At 41.9% G+C, this 20,462-nt stretch overlaps 2 protein-coding genes across 2 annotated transcripts; one reads left to right on the top strand and one right to left on the bottom strand.

Moving 5' to 3' along the window:
- Positions 1-471: 471 nt before the first annotated feature.
- On the bottom strand, positions 472-3,781 carry barx1 (BARX homeobox 1; the record flags this gene model as incomplete). The annotated part of the gene is made up of 4 exons (XM_083971139.1): positions 472-801; positions 1,446-1,530; positions 2,107-2,398; positions 3,580-3,781. 4 exons carry the CDS (start codon positions 3,779-3,781, stop codon positions 634-636), a joined length of 747 nt encoding a protein of 248 aa, XP_083827265.1. The 3' UTR covers positions 472-633.
- Positions 3,782-7,235: 3,454 nt separating this feature from the next.
- ptpdc1a (protein tyrosine phosphatase domain containing 1a) lies at positions 7,236-19,218 on the top strand. The gene is made up of 10 exons (XM_083971506.1): positions 7,236-7,439; positions 11,192-11,289; positions 13,394-13,565; positions 13,891-13,971; positions 14,144-14,262; positions 15,778-15,915; positions 16,004-17,097; positions 17,425-17,610; positions 17,863-17,973; positions 18,063-19,218. Exons 2-10 carry the CDS (start codon positions 11,202-11,204, stop codon positions 18,174-18,176), a joined length of 2,103 nt encoding a protein of 700 aa, XP_083827632.1. The 5' UTR covers positions 7,236-7,439; positions 11,192-11,201; the 3' UTR covers positions 18,177-19,218.
- Positions 19,219-20,462: the final 1,244 nt, after the last annotated feature.

Raw genomic sequence — 20,462 nt, 5'->3', positions numbered from 1 at the left:
TACTCATACACAAGAAAGGACATATGAACTCAGATGTGTGTCTTGTGCGCTGTATGACTTCATAACCCAGCAAAATATGTCAGGAGTCAGCATGACATTTGCTTACGGTGAAGGTATGTAACCATATTAGGCCCTGGGCCATGTCAACACGTCTGTGTGCACGGCTGGTAAGCCTGTAAGATGTCAGCATCATATCAACCTGCAGTGAGCACACTGGATTAAAAGCTTAGTGTAAACCTATGTTCTTTACAATAAACAGAGAACAGTGTTAGTGAAAATATATTTAATAATTAAACATAGCACAGTTACACAAAAGGAATGCAAAACAGATGAGTGAGAGTGGATCCTTAGAATATAAAGGGTGGACCTACTGCAAAGGTTTGAGTTCCCTCCTCAACAGCAGCAAGTTCATCATGAGGGAATGCATGGTAGGGCTAGGACAAAAACACAATGGCTGTTGGAAGATGTTGCCGTGTACAGTTTTGGCAGCGTCTTGTGAAAAGTCTTTGGTTTGCATGAGGGGCATCGGCAAACATCTTCCACAGTACACCATCATGGAGTCTGGTCTCATCCAGAAGATGCACAGTGAGTGTGGTGAGAGGTTCTGCACGGAGGAGTCAGAGTCTCTGCGGGTCATTCCTCCTGAGTGTTTTCTGAGTGAGAGCTAGAGCCTTCGGACTGACGGTCGGCATCAGTCCCAGACCTCTCCTGTTCAGACAGCTGCTCGCTGCTGGGGATGGAGTTCTTCTTTGGACGGCCTTTTGGTTTAGTCGGAGACTCCAGGCCTCCTCCCTGCAACACCTACAACGTGAGCAGGAAAATCAGGCTCAGTCACAAACTGTAGTGAATGACATCATACCACCTCGAATCAGTTGCCATCATAATGCAACACACCAGCAGAGACAAGAAATGTATATAATCACATGTAATTCATTATATTTTATTATTATCATTATCATTATAGATAGATACTTTATTGACCCCAAGCTGGGAAATTACAGTGCAGCAGCAGCACTACTGTACACACAGTGACAATAACAAGGGTAAGAATATAAAGAACAAACTATACATAATAAAATAGCAAAAATATAGTAGTAGTAGTAGTAGCAGAAGTAGCAATTCTGGTGTGATTTATTATAGTATCATATAGACTATTATTCACTGTATTTTTTGTAAATTATCAAAAAATCTGAATTTATAGATTTAATTTGCATTAACTGTACACAAAATTTCATAACATAACATAACCTGACAGAAAACAAGTGTTGATCTAATTTGGTGACTATTATATCTCAGTTGGTGATGATACATTTCACTGAACTAGAAATCCCACTATAACTTCTGTTTAAATAATGCACGACAGTAATACATTTGGTTTATATCCATATAATAGATCATTGATAGGGTGTCATCATTATCATTTGGTCTGTGAAAGATTTACTTACAATTTTCTTCCACTTCATCCGTCTGTTCTGGTACCATGTTTTCACCTGCAGCTGACTCAGACCCAGAGACTCAGCCAGGTCTATTCTGTAGAAGGACAAAGAAATACTATTAAAGCTCATAATGCAAATTCAACATCTGGTCAATTCAATGTTTAACCAACAAAATCTCAGTGGTATTAGATCAAGTTGTCTCTAATAATGAAGTCTATATTTACAGAGTCCAGCTGCGACTTGCAACAGTTAGCCTGTGTGTTACATTATCAACAATTCTATTGTTCATTAAGTCATTTTCTTTCTTTCTCTCTGTGTGTATCTGTGTATGTGAAATAGTGGGTTAATCTCTTATTAAAAACGTATAAATGGTTGTTTTTCATAGCGTGTCCCAATATTTTTAGACTCCAGATGTTTAGATAAAATAAAACGATGCATTTCCTTGCCATTATTTCAGGCTATTATACTGTAACGAGTCATTTGGAAGTAACACAATTATATAAAGTAGCCTATTGTTTATAAATGTATCATTGAAATACATCTAAATAATTCCAAGAAATTTTCTCTTTGAGTTTCCTGTCCATAATATTATGAGCGTGCTGCCAGAGCGGTCTGGGGCCCTGCTGCTCTGCTGACCCTCCATCTCCCTCTGAGCGAAAAGCAAACGCACCTGTCAGGCGTAGAAAGATACTTCTGCTTCTCGAAGCGTTTCTCCAGGCCCATGAGCTGCAGCTCGGTGAACACGGTGCGGCTCCGGCGACCCTTCTTGGTTTTGCTGCTCCCGTCGAGTCCGTGCTCCAGCTTCCCGCGGAGGTGCAGATCCAGCGGCAGGTGATGAGACGCCGCGCCGACCTGCAGGCCCGGGCCCGCGGACAGCAGCGCGGGGCCGAGCGGGGAGCCCAGCGAGCAGGCCAGCGGGGACATGGGGAACTTGAGGAGGCTCGTCTGGTCGTTTTTTAACACTGAGGGAAGCGGCAATACACAAGGAGGGATATTTGTTTTAGAAAACAGGCCCTGTGGACGTTTTTTATCTGGTTTGCAGTGGCAGAATGCAGGCAGAAGATTAATTCAATAAAGCAGTGGCTAAATGATATCATAGAAAAGGAAAAGTAATTTAATCCTTTATAGGGTTCAACTCCAAATGTTTGACCCGAGATGTGTCTGAGCCAAGAGATGATATCAAACCAAACTGACTCTTCAGGTCAGAGTTCACACAGGGACCCAGAACCTCTCAACTCCTACAGCTGGAAGATTATGATGCATTTATAATAAGCATGACCATGTAGCTAATTATATCAACAACAATGATGGGCATCGATTTTATGGGCACGAAGAAGTCTTTTACCATGCTGTTCTTGCCTACATTCATCTTAATGCGATATTGAAAAACCAAATCACATTCAGATTCAAGGTCTTTAATTCAAATATAGCTAATCCAAAGGATAGGCTCGTGGCACATGGTTCGGATCATCATTAAACAAATGAAAGCCTGATGCACAAGATCAGGTATTTTTCACAAAACCTGGACCACATGTAAACACCTGGAGTTATAGCCTATAATATCAGATAATCAGACACACAGTTCATTCATAAAACAAAACAAAACATACAAACAACAAAACGTAATAGGTAACATTTTGAGGAAAAGAACCAACGTTGGCCACATAAACTATTCCTTTATCAAACATCTGCGATTGATGTAAGAGTTTTTCAGAGGAACAGAGAAGGAGCCTGAAGCCCGATACAAATTCTCCACTTTTACGCATGGATTAAATTAAACTTCGAAATAGGAAAATCGCATGAGTCTTTTTTTTTTCAAACTGTTGGGTGTTTTCTTTTATACAAATAAAATGAGATACTTCCGCTTCTTCACAGTTGGAATTATTATTTTCTAAATTATATGAGTGCTCTATTTTAATTTGCGTAATTCTTCCAAATCTTTAGGCTACCTGCACGTGGCAATAGTGAAATCATTACTCTCACGTCCTCTCCCTAATTTTAAATCAAGGTAATCAATAACAATCTTAAAACCCAGAAATAAATCGCAACGCTACTTTCATCTATCTGTAATTTCTTATTATTTGGTTTTTTTTCCGGCATGAATCGGGTCGTATACTGCCTGTCATTTATCTGTTCATCTTACCCAGCTGGCTGTGGAAGGGCCGGGCGGACAGCAGAGCTTGAACACCGAACTTAAGGAGCTCCCCGGTCGGAGCCGACGCTTTGTGCTCCGGGTGATCGGTGAGGATTTCCTCTATCATGAAACTCCTGTAACGATGCGTTCTGTGGTCGGGGTGAATCTCCGGAGGATAGTAATGCGCCCCCATGTCCAAGGGATGCTGCATAGTCTGGCCGTGCGGTCACTTCAACAGGCACCGAGCGCTCACACCTGATGATCACTCCCTCAGTGGCCCAGGCCAGCTGTCATATTCCCTCTGCGCTGCCTTGTACAGTCCCGAGATCAATACTGTGATCAGAGTTATCCTCCGGTTCTTCTGGCGCAAACCACAAAAAAAAAAAAAAGAAGATGACCCTGTGCGTCCTCTGTGGAGTTTTTACGCGTTAATTCACACCAGGTTTGGCTCTTTGTGGAGAGGAAATCTGGAACCGAGAACAAAACTTTGACCAAAAACTCCCGAGTCCAACTGTGTTCATGCCCGCTTTGTGTGTAGGCAATGTGTATGTATGTGCGTGTGTGCGCGTGTGTATGTATGAGAGAAAGACCGCGGAGGTCGGAGCTATTTGTCAGCTGCGCGGCGCGTCACCTTGGTTGTGAATTGAGGAATAAGCTTTGGGTTTTATGAGTCTCGTCATGGCTCCACCTCTTCTCAGGGTTTGTCTGCTCCCTTCTTCCACTGAGCTGAAGTTACATGCAAAGCCGCTCGTGTCCTGCATGGATTTATATGCAAAAGGGGAAGAAAAGAAGGACCTGAAAGGACGCGCTTTTACAAACTTTGAGAGTGATTTTTGCACGTTTAGGGCTTTTTAAACCAATGCTTATGACGATCTTGATGGTGATGATGGTGGTGGTGGTGGTGGTGACCCAGTGGAGCAATTGGTGCAACTTAGAAAGCTCAGGTTAGAGGGTAAAGATAATACTAAAGAAAAACATGATGGTTTTCTATGCAAAGTCAATGATACGTTTTAATTCTTGTGAGAGGATGTTTGTGATTTGGGTAATGTGTGTCTGTCTAGTTTCACACAGGACTTTGCAATTTGCACAATACATTTTTATGCTTCTGCCAAGAAAGTGATCAAGATTTTTTTAACCGTTGTGTCTGCTACTCACCAACATGATGTATTATGGTGTAATTGTGGCAGACTTATCAAACCCCAGTTTATGGCAGCCTATCACTGTTCCCCTCCAGCCGGGCCCAGAGAAACCACTGAGGCAGCTCAGAGAGAAATATATCATTCTGGAGGTCAAAAAACCCGCTCCAGAGCACCTCTGGGATTTTTTCCTTTGTGGTTATTTAGCCCAGAATTTGTGAAACATCTCCCACAGTGTATTTTTAGCATGTGCCTCAGGGCTTCTTTGAGAAAAGCTCTGACTTCTAAAATCAGACGAAACCTCACAGCATCTCTGCATGTCAGAGCTGGGGCTCTATTTAGGTATTTGACATTTAGAGATATATTTTGTTTGACCATATAGCATACAGTGCAGGCTATAGGGGCAGGAGCTGATATATATGCAATATAAAAATGTAAATTTAAACAAGATGCAGCAATAAATCAGGTTCACTCACTATCACCATTGCATAGCCTATATTGTGATACACTATTGGACATGACTGAAACTAAATAACCTATAGCCTATAATGATTTATGCATCTGAGAAACAATGAAAGGAACATATAATTGTATTTAGTTAGTATAGGGACTGGTGCAACATGTGCATCTGAACCAGACATTGTAGTTGCAAGTGATCAGAAAATCTCAGGCTAAAGAGTTAATTTTACATTTTAGACTGATCTTTAAGTGCCAACAGAACAGGAGAATAAATGTCAACTGATTGTGTTGATAAACCAGACAACTGAGCATCCATTCATTGCAAATACAGTTGGGGCCTGTTTGTGAGTCTTTGCAAGACAAATGTTTCTCAACCAGTTGAACAAAGTGTGGTTTTAGAGAAAAGAAATAAAAGAAGGGTAACCCTAACCCTAAAAAACAAAACAAAAATAACAGCAGAAATTTAAAGTCTCAGGCAAAGAGACAACTGAAAGTCTTGGATGAGCTGTGCAGATATATGTGCAGATGAGCAAGTGGGATAATCCATGAGTTACAGTGATGAAGTTGTTAAGGAGCTCATGTTGTTTGAAACCTGTTGAGGCAGCTGGATCACCTAATATTGTTGGAAAATGTCTTCCTCTAGTGGTCACCTCTGAAACTGTGATGACAATAATTCCCTGTATCTCTAAATGTCTACTTTCAATGTGTATGTTAACTTTTTCTTTTTCTCTGAATGTTCCTGACATGTCGTGTAACACATTTCACACTAACGTATGCTACGTCTGCTGCACATGCAGTTGCATATACGCCATGTGAGGATTATTAGGGACACCTATCTAAAACTATTGCAGTCAAATGCAATTTTAAAGGGTATACTAGTAGTTTTCATTGAAATTAGCTACTTTAGATGGATGATCATTCAACTGTATGATTATTTCTAGGGAAGTTGTTTGTATAAAGTTGTGGAGCTGTTGGTTTGCACTGTTACAGAGGTTTATAATTTAGCCCATACCACCGGTAATCTCACTGATGTAGCCATCTGTCAATTCAACAGTGTTGCAATCCACAGGTTTCAAAATCACCATACAGTTGAACCTCTGAAATGGCCGCTACACAAATTTCTAATCTGGACTCATGCATAGGCAAAGATTTCAGTGCAGATTAAATCCTACCAACTCATTTTACCGAATATCTAAGGTCTGATGTTATGATGGGGTGGACCGTGGATAAGATAATTGTCACAGTCAGGTGGATGTGGATAGACCACTGAGTTTAATGGTCTCATCACAGCTCTCGGCAGAGATAATTAAAGTTTAACACCTACCCACTATTTGCAGTGCCACAACAACAGCATCAACTGCCAATAGGCTACACCAGAGGACTTCAGAAACAATGCTCTCTCATCTTTTCATGTTCTCAGGAATCTTCATCATGCAGAAACAGCAGCAGAAACTCAGAAGAGACTGAGCACCATCTCAGCCTTTTATTTTTATGTCTTTCTTTCTTTTATTTTTTTTAAATAATAAAATCTTTAGCCTAGCCTGGGCTACTTTAAAAGTTGGCTCAGGGTCTAATTCTAATTCACCCAGACACATATCTTACCTAATATAAAACCAAACAAGAGACTGACTATGACTTTGTCAGCATTTCAGTTAACTGTGATAGGCTATTGAGCAGATTCGATGATGTCATGTAATTTCTATTAACTTTTTTCAGGATAAACTCATTCATTAAGACATAGCCTATTAGTGCCAGAGATAAGCACTAATGAGGTCATTATCAACTCACCATGTGTGACGGATTCAAACGAGGGAAAGCATTTTAATTATCAAGATATGTCTTTAAAATTATATGTAGGCTAAAGAGTGACAACATTTCGGAATAGGATTTTATAAAATTAGTTGAAATAGCTTACCTGCAAAGTTGTCTTGAAAAAAAAATCACAAATGTTTCATACCGTCACCATTATTGATAAACACATTAATTATCAAAAGCAAATATCAGATTCAGTTTCAGTGTCCATTAGGCAAACTAGCTGCAATCCGATCCGTGTCCGTGGGTTTGTGGTCACGTGACGTGACATGACAACATGTCAGGCTGCTAAGTTAGCCAGTAGGCTAGCTGAGCTTAGCCCAACAAACGATGCGGCTAGTGCACAACCCGCTTTCTGCAACGTGCAACGTGCCAGCGATGAAATTAGCATGGCTGTGAAGACCTGAATCGACCATGTCCGAAATTACAAAGACAGTCTGGGACTCAGACGACAGGAAAACGGTAAGTTAGGCCCCTTCCTCTGTAGCCACCATGGTAGCCTCAGCTAGTACAGCACAGTGCTGTAGCTCATTAGCTCGCTGCTAAGTCTGCATCTCGCTGCATGATGAACAAGCAGGGTTGCAGAAGAAGTAAACATGATGTTAGTCTGTCAGCTGGTGTTCACTCACAAAATGACAGTGCAACTACTGCCTACGCAATTTCAGTGAGCTGTAACGTTAGAGTAATTAACACTCGGTCTAAATTGGCTTTAATAAACGTGCTAACCAGCGGTGCGGATAACGAGACTGACAGCTGATTGTGGAGCTGAAGTCTGGTCTGAAGTGGCCAAACTTTGATTTGAATTCGCTGCCACACGGAGACGGTCAGAGCTGAGCAACCTATGACAGCACGCCCATCAGCAGCCTCTCCTCTCCTCTCCTCCGCAAACACTGGAGAGTCTGCGGTGTTTTACCTTACCATCACCTATTACTGAATGAGAACATGCTATTCCGTATCCGAGATTTGCACATTCTTTAGCTTCCCAGGATTATATATATATAATATGCAGACAAAGATGCAGTTAACAACAGAAACCATGGGTCCTATTCATTAGATGTCTGAATGAGCCATGTCAGCAAACCAGCAGCATACACTACACATGCATGTAACCATGATGATTGTTTACCGGCACCTTCCATGCTATAGCCTAAGTCACAGGCCATACACAGTATGTGATGATTGGCTATTGAAGTGTGTGACAACCTTTTTACTGTCATGTACAGAGTGGGTGCACTATTTTGTTGAAAATCACAGTGAGTGACACCTCTGCTGTTAAAGGTTGCTGCTCTGTGTACTTGATTAGCTATTGAGGACATGTGTTACTGACCTGTGAAGGTGTAGTGTAGCCTACATTTCTGTTCTAGGCCTGTAAGAACATAATGCAAATGTATAAGAGAAAGACGAATCATACATTCTATATGAAAGTGACAGTGTTATCTCATGCTCTTACTAAAATATCTAGTAGCAGATTTGAAGCAGAAATAGGGAGAAACAAGGTCAACAATTCTCTAAATTTCCAATTTGTCCAATATGTAATGAATCATTGTATATAATATCTTATGGTTTGGGGTCAGGACCTTTTTAGGTTTTTAGAGTTTTAGGCTCTGTGAGTTATTTTTCATTCATTTCACCATTATTTTTATTGTAGCCTACATTTTTTAGTTCCTTAGCCCACTTTGCTCATCTTGACCTGTAATGAAACAAAGAGTTTCATTTCCCTATCAATTTTCCAGTCGTGCCAGATCCTCTTATGTGGTTGCTACTTGTTTGGCATTATGATGCTACCAGGTGGTGAAGTTAAGTGACACCGCCACATTTCTAATACATGGCAGATAAACATCTGTGTGAGTCCAGGTGAGAACAATGAACTGACTCATTGGCCACGTAGGAAACGCCAGTGATGCTTTTTTGGAGTGAGGTTTTGATAGAGTGAGACTTGGGTGACAAACAGCCATGCTGTAGTACTGTGACAACTGTCTATCACATTGGGTTTTCCCGTTGTGTGATAAGGAACCCCTCAGACACATTATGGTGGATTAAACATGGTGTTAGCGGCACCAGCTTGTCAGCGATATTGCTTTATTAGCACCCTCAGTGGAAATGAATCCCACTTCCCACACTCATTAGCAGCAACTCTAATGGATAACTCAGCTTTCACACCATCTTTCCCATGTCCAACAACAGACTGTCCCCCCAGTGGGCACGAGCCTGTGGATCCGCCGCAAAAGTGTGAAGTGTGGCGTTGTGTTGAATTTGTTCTTGTTGAGTGGTTGAGTGAAGAAATGTGTATGTGAGGTTGTAATATTTAGCCCAGTTTCATCCGATGGTTAATATTTCATGTACACACATTACATTGGTCCTGAGGAACACCTCCTTATTCACCAGCTTGATATCAAGAGCTTCCTATAAACAATGCCAAGTGGTGTCAGGCTGCACCCGGACAGACTGCTGAACTGATTGGATAGCCGGCTGTAATGTTGGAAACGCTTCAAGCAGTGTCACACTAGGTTCTGGTGCCATATCAGTTTGTAGTTAGAAGTGTGGATTACGGTGTAAAAGAAGTCCAAAAACAGATGTGAATGGAAAAAGACAGGCTCTAACTTTACACCATCAATTATTCACTGACTACAGGAGCCTTACTCCTCACAGGAGTGGCATCGTGACCTAAACATGACCCTTCTCTGAAGTTGTCAAAGATGCTTTCCAGTGCCAATACGTCATGCTTTTACAAGAAAATGAATGTAGAGCACTCTCCCAGCCTGAGTACACAAGACTTTCCTCCAATCATGGCTATTCAATAATAGAGGTCGATGTTATTGTATTATATTGCTCAATGCAGAAGTATTTCTAAATAATAATTGAAGTGTTAACAATTTTATTTCAAAGTAAAGATCAAGCGGTGCAGTAAGTACATTCAACAGGTTCAAACATTGCTCTTCAAACCAGAAACTTTGCTGTGAGAAATTAGCAACAAAAATGTAAATGTTGGGCTGATTTAAATAATATAGCCTATACGTTTCACCATACTTAGTTAGACTCAGCCTTTGTTAGTATTAGCACCTGTGTTGTCAAAATGATGTTAAAGGCCAGTTAAGTTAGTTAGTTTCCGCAGTATATTTAGTTACATTAAGCCATTTATATAAATAAAATCTAAAAAAATAAATTGTGTACAACACACATAATTATGTAAACATTTTTTTCAGATGCATCAGTTCAAAGCACTTTTTCATGTGTTCCTGCCATGTTGGTCTCCAACAGAGGATCACAGATCTTAACTCAGATTCTTCTTATTAAAAAAAAACAGTGTGATTGAATCATGGGGGTTTGTACAAGTTTTATTCCCCTATATAGACCATTTCTGCTCTTTGACTAAGCCATCCTAATTTATATTATCAAAGAGGAGGTAAAAAGCAAAGCTTAAGGAATCACAAAGTTAGGATGTGAAGTATGTCATCCACTATTCAGTTGATAATGGATGGAGGCAGGGAGGGAGCTGTAAAGGTGCACTACACAGTTTCACACCAGTTAGCACACGCGTGGTGACGTGTGGCCATTAGAGCTCTGGGTGTAACATGAGAAACAGTTGGTCCCCAGAGTTTAGTTGACACTCTGGGAGATCTGTGTGACACAACTCTGATATCAGGCCACTTGAATCAGATGTGCAGTTTGCTCCGTACCTGCATAATGACTGGTGGATGTGTCAGCCTGAATAATAGACAAGTGTGACATCACCAGAGAGAATTTCTAGTTTAAAGTTGTTTTATTGTTTCTATCTCAGTACTACTGAGATGGCGTTGTACCTGTTGGAGATGAGTCATCTAAGTTGTGTGTGTTTAACTTGAGACTCCTCCACGTGCCCTGTTCTGCTGCTGCTGCTGAGGTCAGTGTGGTGTGTAACATGGCTCCTCGCTCCCACTGTTGTTCCCAGGCCACGCCACGCCCTCCTCCTCCTCCTCCCCCTCCCAGAGGTGCGGTGGTCAGAGTGACACATGACACATGACTTGGTGGTGGCTCAGTTTGCACATTTCCCATCTTTCCCCTGGGTTATCCTGCCTGGCAACGCCGCTCCCACTCCCCATATCTCATCTGTGTGCACACCTTCACTGTTTGCCTTATCAGCACAACCAAAGCTTGTGCTGGTAAGCTGATTTTTTTTCTTTTCTTTTCTTCTTTTTCCATTTGCCTTTGACACAATGTTTATTCACACCTTTCAGCTCCCTCGCAATGGCAGCTGGTGTCAGCATACTGAGTGACCTGCCTTACTCCATGACCGGAGCCCACGGTGGAGAGATCGGCACAGAGATGGAGACAGGTAGGAGAGCTCTGAAACACACAGACAACACAACAAGGCAAGCTGGTGGTGTTTGTGGTAATGACTCTAGACTTTAAATGTTTTTGAGACGGTGCAGTTGAAGCCATTTTATATTATCTTGAATATAGAAAATAAAATGAAGGCAGAAGAGAGAAAGTACTGTGTTAAATTACTATTGTTTCTGTGGCTGGAGGTTAGCTTTACTCTAAACTGAAGTGTAAGTCTCTCCAGATGTACTATATAATAGGCTATATTTGAATTAATGGATGGTGTCCTGCAGTATACAGGTTTGGTGTGGATCTCTGATAGTGGGTCTCCTCTGGAACCAGGTTTCTGACTTGACCCTTTTTAAAGTAAATGGGTGGAGGAAAACCATAAACAAAACAAAAAAATATCTTCATTTTTCTCTTTCTTTTTTATATGACTTGATGTTAGTTGTGGAGATAAAATTACTGACTCTTTGAATCATCCTTATACCGATTTTCTTAAATATTTCATTAATAATTTCATGGGACTAGAGTTGGTTAATTGAAAACAGAGGAGAGGTGATGAATGTGGCCACGACCTGTTCAGCCAGGCCTCTATTGTTTTCCAGAGTTGCGGCCGCTCTCTCATCTCTGCCGTTTGTCGGTGTGCCTGCTGCTCTGCACGCTGACAGCCTCCGTGAGCCAGCAGTATCATTTCACCTTTTGGCTTCAGTTGGAGTGACTGCTGAATTGTTGAGTGAGCCTCAAGCTCTTTTAAGTAGCAGGCAGCAGACAGTAGTTGTGATATTTGAAATTAAATATAGCCCACAAGACAATTGTTGTTATGTTTTGTGTTTCATCTCGGCTATATTGTAAATGAGGTTACTCCTCAATATACGTATCTCCGAGTTTAAATAAAGGTTATGAAATGAAATGAAATGAAATGAGATGAGTCTGTCTGACCAATCCAACTGGTTCCAGCTCTTTAATGTGGATCTTGTTATTTTTATTAGTTTCATTTTATTGTTTTCTGAATATCACCGTTTAAAGTATTTTAGATAAAATGATAAAGAAAAGTTTAATTTGTGAATACTAGCACTTTGAAACAGGCTGTACTACCAGAAAGTGTTATTCAGTAAAATGTCACAATGTCATTTTGTCACAAAATGTTTGTGTTATGTAAACCACTGCGTGTTGCTGATGATGGCAAAAATATTAATACTTTATTTGGATAGGGACAGTGCATATTGATGAACAGTAGTATAGAAGAATACAGTACTGTTGTAAATATGCCGTATTATAACAGAGTCGCTGATTTGCATCCGCAGTCCCTAATAAATAAGTAAAATACAGCTAACAGTACACTACATAGAATAAAAACAATACAATACAAATGCTGTGTGTTTACAGCTGCACCTACGGACGCACGTATGGCCTTCTAAGCAACAGACACAGCATTTATCCTCTTTCAGTTACAAGCCGCCTGCTTTAGATCTGTGTGAATATGTGTGTGTGTGTGTGTGCAGCATTCGCCCCCATCTACCTCCCACTGACGACTTTGGAGATGGTTGTCATGGTGACACTTCAAATGCCGCTGATGAACTGATAGGTTGTATTTGCCTTGCTTTTGCCAATGGGCGATTGTTGTTGTGCGATGATTCACCATGGGCACAGAGCTGTTGAGTCAGGAGCTCTTTGTCGGCGCGGAGCTGCTCGCAGTGCAGGTCGCAGGCGCCGCACCGCAGCCCACACTGTGAAATGCAGCAGCGGCAGCACAGAGGACGGCGATCCTTAACCGCAGAGATGATGGCCAGCGTCAGGAAGCATGACCGCAGGCACTCTGCCTCGGACGTCCTGCTGAAGGTCCTGCAGCGCAGACGCAGTTCTGCCCTGGAGATCCTCTCCTCCTCCTCCCACAGAGTCATGGTGGCCGTCAGCGTGAACCTGTCTCAGCCTCCCGCCGAGCGCAGGACGAGGAGGAGATGTAACCACACTGAACTATTATTGGTCCATTCAGGGGTTTTGCTACTGACTCAGGCTGAAAGGAAGAATCAACAAATAGCTCACTGGCAAATTAGATGAGTATTGTCAAGTAGTTCTTTAAGTTAAGTTGTTTTGTTTTTGTTTTTTCTCTCCAGCCAATGCAAGGGTCCCCACCGCAAAGTACACCAAGATGGGGGAGACCCTGAGGCACGTCATCCCCGGTCACATGCAGTGCTCCATGGCCTGTGGAGGGAAAGCCTGTAAATATGAAAATCCCTCTCGTTGGAGTGATGAGGAACAAGCTATCAAAGGATTGTACTCGTCGTGGTACGTTGTCTTATTACCACCTTTCACACAGCCATCACTCTCAGCCTCAGTGCCGTTCTCGCTCAGTACGGGTCACTGAAGTCCACGTCAATAGTTGCATGAGACGTCAATACATTTGTCCTATTTTTTTCTCTGCTCTGTTATCACGTCAAAATAGAATCATTGAATAACTTAGATACATATAGTTTCACAGCAGCAGCTGTATTCCCCAGTGTTGGTGAATTAATCTTTTGGTCTGAAAAGTTGTGTTTCTGCTTCATTATAAATTGAAAACATTGTGCTTTTACTGTATACACCCTTAACTTGTCATATTTTCCATTTACAGGATTACTGACAGCTTGCTAGCTATGGCAAGGCCTTCAACTGAAATTATAGAGAGATATAATATAATTGAACAGTTTCAAAGGTGAAGTATTCTCTCTATTTCTATACTTGACTAGAATTTAAAATGCTACTTGGGTTTTCATGCATTTATCAACATTTAGATTGTCACTGTGAATGCATATGTTGTGTTGACTTGCAGTGATCTGATGTGTGAAATGCACTGTTCAATAACTCAAGCATGCTGCTGTGCTCAGGTGTGGTTTGAAGACAGTTATTAACCTGCAGCGGCCTGGAGAACACGCCAGCTGTGGTAACGCACTGGAGCAGGAGAGTGGTTTCACTTATCGACCTGAAACGTTCATGGAGGCAGGCAGTGAGTGTCTAACTCTACCCTCACTAACACACCAACCAAACCACTTCACAGACTGTCACACAATAAGACATCAATTAGTCTAGTAATGTCCGGCTCCTTCATCAATGACATACTTTAGTTGCATTCCCTCTCTCTCTAACCTGTATGGCAACATCCCACAATGATGATATTAATGTGCCTTTTTTATTTTAAACTACACACATCATCAAACCAATAACACATCAGTAGTGGCTTTCTCTTTGAGGCCCTCCTCAGAGGTAGCTTTTAAGAAATATAGATGAGACTTGACATTAAAACTAAAGGATGGATTAATTGACAAAGTGACAGTGGCACTCCTTCTACCTTTGTCGAGGCTTATAGTCCTGCCTCAACTAAGGTAGAATAATGAATCTCTATGGAGCATAGTCAATCTGTGTTTTAGCAATCTAGAAGAGAATGAGAACTGCCGTATGTACAAGTTATTAAGATATATTTTCCTTAGTGCCATCAATGTTGTGTTGAGCTTACATCCGGCTCCTTAGTAACTGAGCACTGTGGGATTTCATGTTATGTCTGAGGGGGGCTCTTCCTAACTAACAAGCTCTCTTGAGATTTGTAGCTAAATGATCACAGCATCTAAGCATTTTCAATAGTGCTTGAGTTATAAGTCTGTGGTTTTCTTACTTTGTTTTAGGTCTTTATTATCATACACATTTTATGCTCCAACTTTATGAACAAGCAACTCTACATCTGTATGAGTCCCATTCATAACCTTGCCACCTGTAGAGGCATTTCAACAGGAAACATAATTGATGCGCTTACTTTACCATGACGGATGAAAGTCCACTTGAATTTTAGTTACGATGCACACAGTTAATTTATTTCACATCCAATACTTTTAAAATCATACATTCTCAAACGACACATCCCCACGGAGGGAGCATAATGCTGCACACCGCTCAAAAACTGTTTGTCCTCTTCCGGTTCGAAACACCATAGGCTGACCCAGCAATCACCTTCAGACCAAAACACAAAACAATTAACATCATAATCTGCTTTTACACCACCATATCTTCTCTGTAGATAACAAAAAATGGTAAGATGTTAACTTTACAGGTGTTGTACATACTGTAGCTGCTGTTGTTGCTGCCTCCTCCCCCCCCCCCCTCTTTTTAACCTGTAGCAGAGGACACAGCCACTTATGTCTTTACTGTTCACATTTAACGTCAAGGACAACCTGCTGGTAGTTTAGTTGTTCTTATATAAGCTCAACCACTGATTTAATACTTATACCATACACAGAAAAAGGTTAAAAGCATTTACCGGTAGCTTCTTCAAGGAGAGGAGTCTGAAGTCTGATACATTGCTTCAAGTGAAAAAAAAGGATCCTTCCAGATTAATCAGTGAGAGGCTTTGTGTGGGTAATGCAGGTGTCAGGCTTGACAAAGAAGAAACAAAAAAGATTATCTGTGTTCTGTCATGAGTAAGAGTGTACAGTAATGTTAAACTGAGGACTATGACTTTGTGTGTTTTCAGTCTACTACTACAACTTTGGCTGGAAGGACTATGGTGTGGCATCTCTGACTACAATCCTCGACATGGTGAAGGTCATGTCATTTGCTGTCCAAGAGGGGAGAATGGCCGTCCACTGTCATGCTGGTCTCGGAAGAACAGGTTCGTAGCACAAACGATTCAGAAGCACTTCAGTCATCACATTAGCTCGTAAAATATCAGCTTTGTGTTTTTACTTCTCTTTGTATAGGTGTGTTGTTGGCCTGCTACTTGGTCTTTACATCTCGCATGAGTGCAGACCAGGCCATCCTGTTCGTGCGAGCCAAGAGACCCAACTCCATCCAGACCAGAGGCCAGCTGCTGTGCGTCAGGGAGTTTGCCCAGTTCCTGGTTCCTCTGCGAAGCATCTTTTCCTGTGCAGAACCCAAAGCGAGTGCCGTCACCTTGTCCCAGTACCTCACTAGGCAGCGCCACCTGCTGCACGGCTACGAGGCCCGACAGATGAAGAATGTGCCAAAAATTGTCCAGCTGGTGTGCAGGCTCCTCATCGACATCGCAGCCAACAGACAAGTGGTGATCGAGGAGGAGTGGCTGGAGATCCCCGACCTCACAGCAGAGGTGGAAAAGACTGTGTCCCAGCAGGCCCTTCAGCAGCTGGGGAAGGAGATGAGAGGGAAGGGGATTCCTGTCCTGCTTTGTTTGTCTCACTCTCAGTCCAAACCCTCAAACGATCAGCCTCTCATCAGTGATAATGACCTCGACCCTCTGTGGCGGCAGCAGAATGTAGAGAGCCCCTTTAGATCTTCTCTGTATAACAACAGGAGCCTCAGCGATTCTGTCCTCGACAAACTGGAACCACAGCAGCACTATGTAGAAATAATGAAGAGCAACAAACAAATCAGCTGCCTGATCAAACGCTCCCTGTCTCACAGCAGCCTTCCAGGCTGTAACCCCACCAGATCCTCTGAACTCTCTCCTCAGGACACCAGCAGCATTCAGGACCCAAATGCAGAAGCAGAGCAAGACACGGAGTCTTCTTTTTTCAAAAAGCAGCTATATAAGGGCCATCAGAGTATCTCTTTAGACCTGTCGGAGCTGGAAAGAAAATCTCACTGTAACGCCGCACTGCCAGCCTTATCAACCAAGAGCAGATGGGTAACCAGTGAGGAGCAGTCAGATGTGGATGTGTCAGCGGGTGAGGAAGAGAGGGGCGACGTCACGGAGGTTCCCCTCATCAGCCTCCAGGCGGAGCTCTCTCCAGAGAGCAGACGTCTGCTGGTGGGCAAAGTCCTGGCCATGGACCTGACGGACAAAGAGCTCGCCTCCAAGGTCTCAGTGTGGCAGGTAGGCTCCTCCTTAACATTCACAGAGACAATACAACACTTCTGAATCTACTCCTCTGCTTAACTGGAAACCACTGTCGAGGGATGCCTTGTATTTTGGGCTTGAGAAGACTGGCAGTCCCTCTCACTTTGTTTGTCACAAGAAGCTTTAAATTGTTTCACTGATGCGTGTTGTGGCACTGGACGTGTTAAAAGTGAACTGTGTAACAGCCAGAGCCATTTCTTGCCTTCTGATGTCAGTCAGTTTATTATTTATTTGTTTATTTTTTATATTTATTCATTTATTTATCTTTTATTTATCATTAATGCTCTTTGCTGTGATCTACAGATGGAGCTGAACTCCAGAGAGGGAGCATGGGAGAGGCTGTGTATGGAGAGAGATCCTCTGGTGCTCTCAGGTCTGATGTGGTCATGGCTAGAGCAGCTCAAGGACCCTGTCATCAGCAGTGAGGACATCAAAGCTCTGAGCGGAAGGACCGTGAATCCAGAAAATGCCCTTGACTCTCTGGAAAAGGTACCTCTTACAAAAAAAATGCAGACTTACAACACTGTAATCCAGCGTTCTAGGTGTTCTGTGTTTTCTCTCAGACGGACATTATGTAGCTCCAGATCCGCTGGTGGTCTTTGTTCGCATTTTCTAAGAAGAGAGAAATAAAATGCAAAGCAGATGCCATTGTTTATCTCGTAATTGCTGCACTGAAATACTTGATGTGAATCTGTCAATGCTCGTTAAAGAAAATGTGATGTGTGACCTTCCCACTGACAGGGTCACCGGCTCACCCTGCTCTGTATCCTCGACTGTGCTGCTCATCTCCTGCCAATGCCTGAAGAAGTGGAGAATAGTTTTCTCAACCAAACAATAAAAGTGTTCACTAAGGTGAGTATTCACATAAGCTGTGCACCAAATGTATATTAAGTTGTGTATTTGCATGAATTATTCATTTCCTTTTTAAATGTAATGTCCAGATCGACCCTGCTCCAGAGAAGAGTGAGTCTTTATATGTGACACTGAAAGCAATCCTGACTCCCATTCTTCATGAGCTGCGTGACAAAGCTGCGGAAGTGAACGAAGAGTCCTGATCCGACCTCGACACGATCAGTGTCATGAGAGGAAGAATTACAGAACTCTAACTTTTGGGCATTACTGTGTTTAAAGCCAGTTTCTTGCATCGGAATCTATTGAGATCTGCCAATCTTTTGTCTTTCAGGGCATGAAGAATTAGGATTTTGTTGTTGTTGTTCGAAGCGCTTAATAGACTCTAAGCACTGCCATCCTCTATCTTTATGTGCCACTGTGCTCAATTTCGAAAGCATTTGTTTGTCATCTGTTCTACTGTAATATTTGTGATGTTGATGTTGCTTTTACTCTGTACCTGTTAGTGGGTAGGAAATGACTGAGAAACATTCTCACGATGTTAATGTAATGTTATTTAAATGTGTATCCCAGCTGTCAAAGCTGTTGACGGAAGGAGGGGGGTGGGGTCTTATTTAAACCAAAAGATGTTTTACACTGTGCAGATGCTACAATGTGTCTTATTTATTCAGATCTTCTTATTTGAAATGCAGAAGTTAGTTTAACGACAATAACCTGACGTTATAATGCAAGGTTGCTTTGTTCCTGTAGAAAGTTGAGCTGTTTTCTTAAGAGTCAAATGCAAACGGTGGTTCTTGTTATGGCAATGCAAACTCAACAGACCGTACCGCGTTTGTTTTCCCAATCAATTTTATGTCCTTAATACTGTGTGCACCAAAAAAACTCACTGTACTATTCTGTACATGCATTTTTAAAACAGCAATCTGCCTCTACTGTTACATTTAGCCCAATGCTGCCTAAACTAATGATCTCTGTCCCAGCTAGGCTGCTTTGTGTGTGTATGTGTGTGTGCGTGCATGTGTTTGTGTGTGTGAATGTGTGTGCGTGGCCATTCAGATAAGTCAGGGGCTGCCTCTCACCTCACGTCTCATATGTGGACACAGTGTAATGTAGATCGGCTGACACAGGCTGAATGTGGAACACTAATGATGGTAATATTAATATGAAGGACATGACGTTGGACATGAGGAATTTTCAGCAAGCACTATTTTTTCATTGTTACAGCAGGATACTTCTTACAGAATTAAACACAAGTGACTGCAAGCTGTTTGTGCCAAGTCTTTTCTTTTATGGGCTGTAGTGGAAAACTGGGGCTAGGCTGTGTGGAGGTCGTATCCAGAAAGTGAAACTATTTCTCTGAGGTTTTTTACCCTGTGTTGAAAAAAGAGTTGGTTTCAGTGTTTTTCAACCTTGGGGTCGGCATCCCACGTGGGGTCGCCTATGCAAATGGGGTTGCCTGAAATGTCTAGTAATTGATTGAAATACTTTTTTTAAACTAATTATTATTCTTTTTAATATTATGATTAAAACACCACACACAATCTTAAACAAGTGTATTCTATACTTTCACTTTCTTGAATATAAATCGAGTTCAAATAAAATGAAGCATATAAAAACATCTGAGCTGGCGCATCTTGATTGACATCACAAATTTCTGGCAGAGATTTGTGATTTTACTCATTCTTCACCACTGTAGTGGGATATTTGGCCTAATTTGCGCCTGTTGTAATTGTGAATGGACTTTACTTGCTTTACAGCAGAAGCCACGTTCACGCATACATTATAACCGTCTATGATTATAACTCTTTATCACACCAATGACACATTTAGGGGTTTGACATGAAATTAAAAATCCTGTGTGACCCATGACCTCTGTTAGAGATGTTTACTGCTTTCTGAGGTTTCCCAGAACATTGTTGCTGTGTCCCCTTGCAAAAAGAGCACCGTCATCATTGTTCATCATAGGTTCTCATTGATCTTGCGGTTGAAATTGGGGCTGTGGTAGAATTTAAAGAAGCGTATAAGTGACATTACTGGATCACTGTCAAACTGGCTCTGGTGATTAACTCACTATAAGTTGTAACACTAGACTGTCGAGCCATGAAGACTGCAGTGTCTCAGTGCCTACAAGAGGATTACTGAGAGCCATCCTCACCACAATGTGTTCTTCAGAGAAGACAGAGGATGACCTTGTCCTCTTTTCACGTGGTATAATGAGCTGGTGGTGGGAGGGGGGGTGCAATTGTTAAACAGATTTCTATTCTGTTTCTCATCTGTGGAGTCTGTTTTCCTGTGCTCAGAAAAAAAATACATTCATTTATAAGAGACGGGCTGGGTTGACAGTTATTAGACCCATTCAGAGTCACTTGGACCACATTTCTTCCTCATTCTGCTGTTTGGTCTAAAAACCAGAGGTTTACAAAGTAGGAGGCAGGCCAAACCACGAGGCTCCAAACAGTTTCAGTGGTGGCTCCATGACCTTACCCGGTATG

The sequence above is a fragment of the Trachurus trachurus genome, assembly GCF_905171665.1.
Source record: "Trachurus trachurus genome assembly, chromosome: 5".
Classification (NCBI taxonomy): Eukaryota; Metazoa; Chordata; class Actinopteri; order Carangiformes; family Carangidae; genus Trachurus; species Trachurus trachurus.
The sequence above is the reverse complement of the archived record's forward strand: the minus strand, read 5'-3'. Positions and strand labels throughout refer to the sequence as shown.

What these genes read in the sequence shown, in the direction of transcription:
- ptpdc1a (XM_083971506.1), top strand. Translation starts at nt 11,202, where the DNA reads ATGGCAGCTGGTGTCAGCATACTGAGTGACCTGCCTTACTCCATGACC. An exon ending in CGGCACAGAGATGGAGACAG is followed by an intron (nt 11,290 to 13,393) that starts GTAGGAGAGCTC and finishes TTTTCTCTCCAG; the next exon opens with CCAATGCAAGGGTCCCCACC. An exon ending in ATAATTGAACAGTTTCAAAG is followed by an intron (nt 13,972 to 14,143) that starts GTGAAGTATTCT and finishes TGCTGTGCTCAG; the next exon opens with GTGTGGTTTGAAGACAGTTA.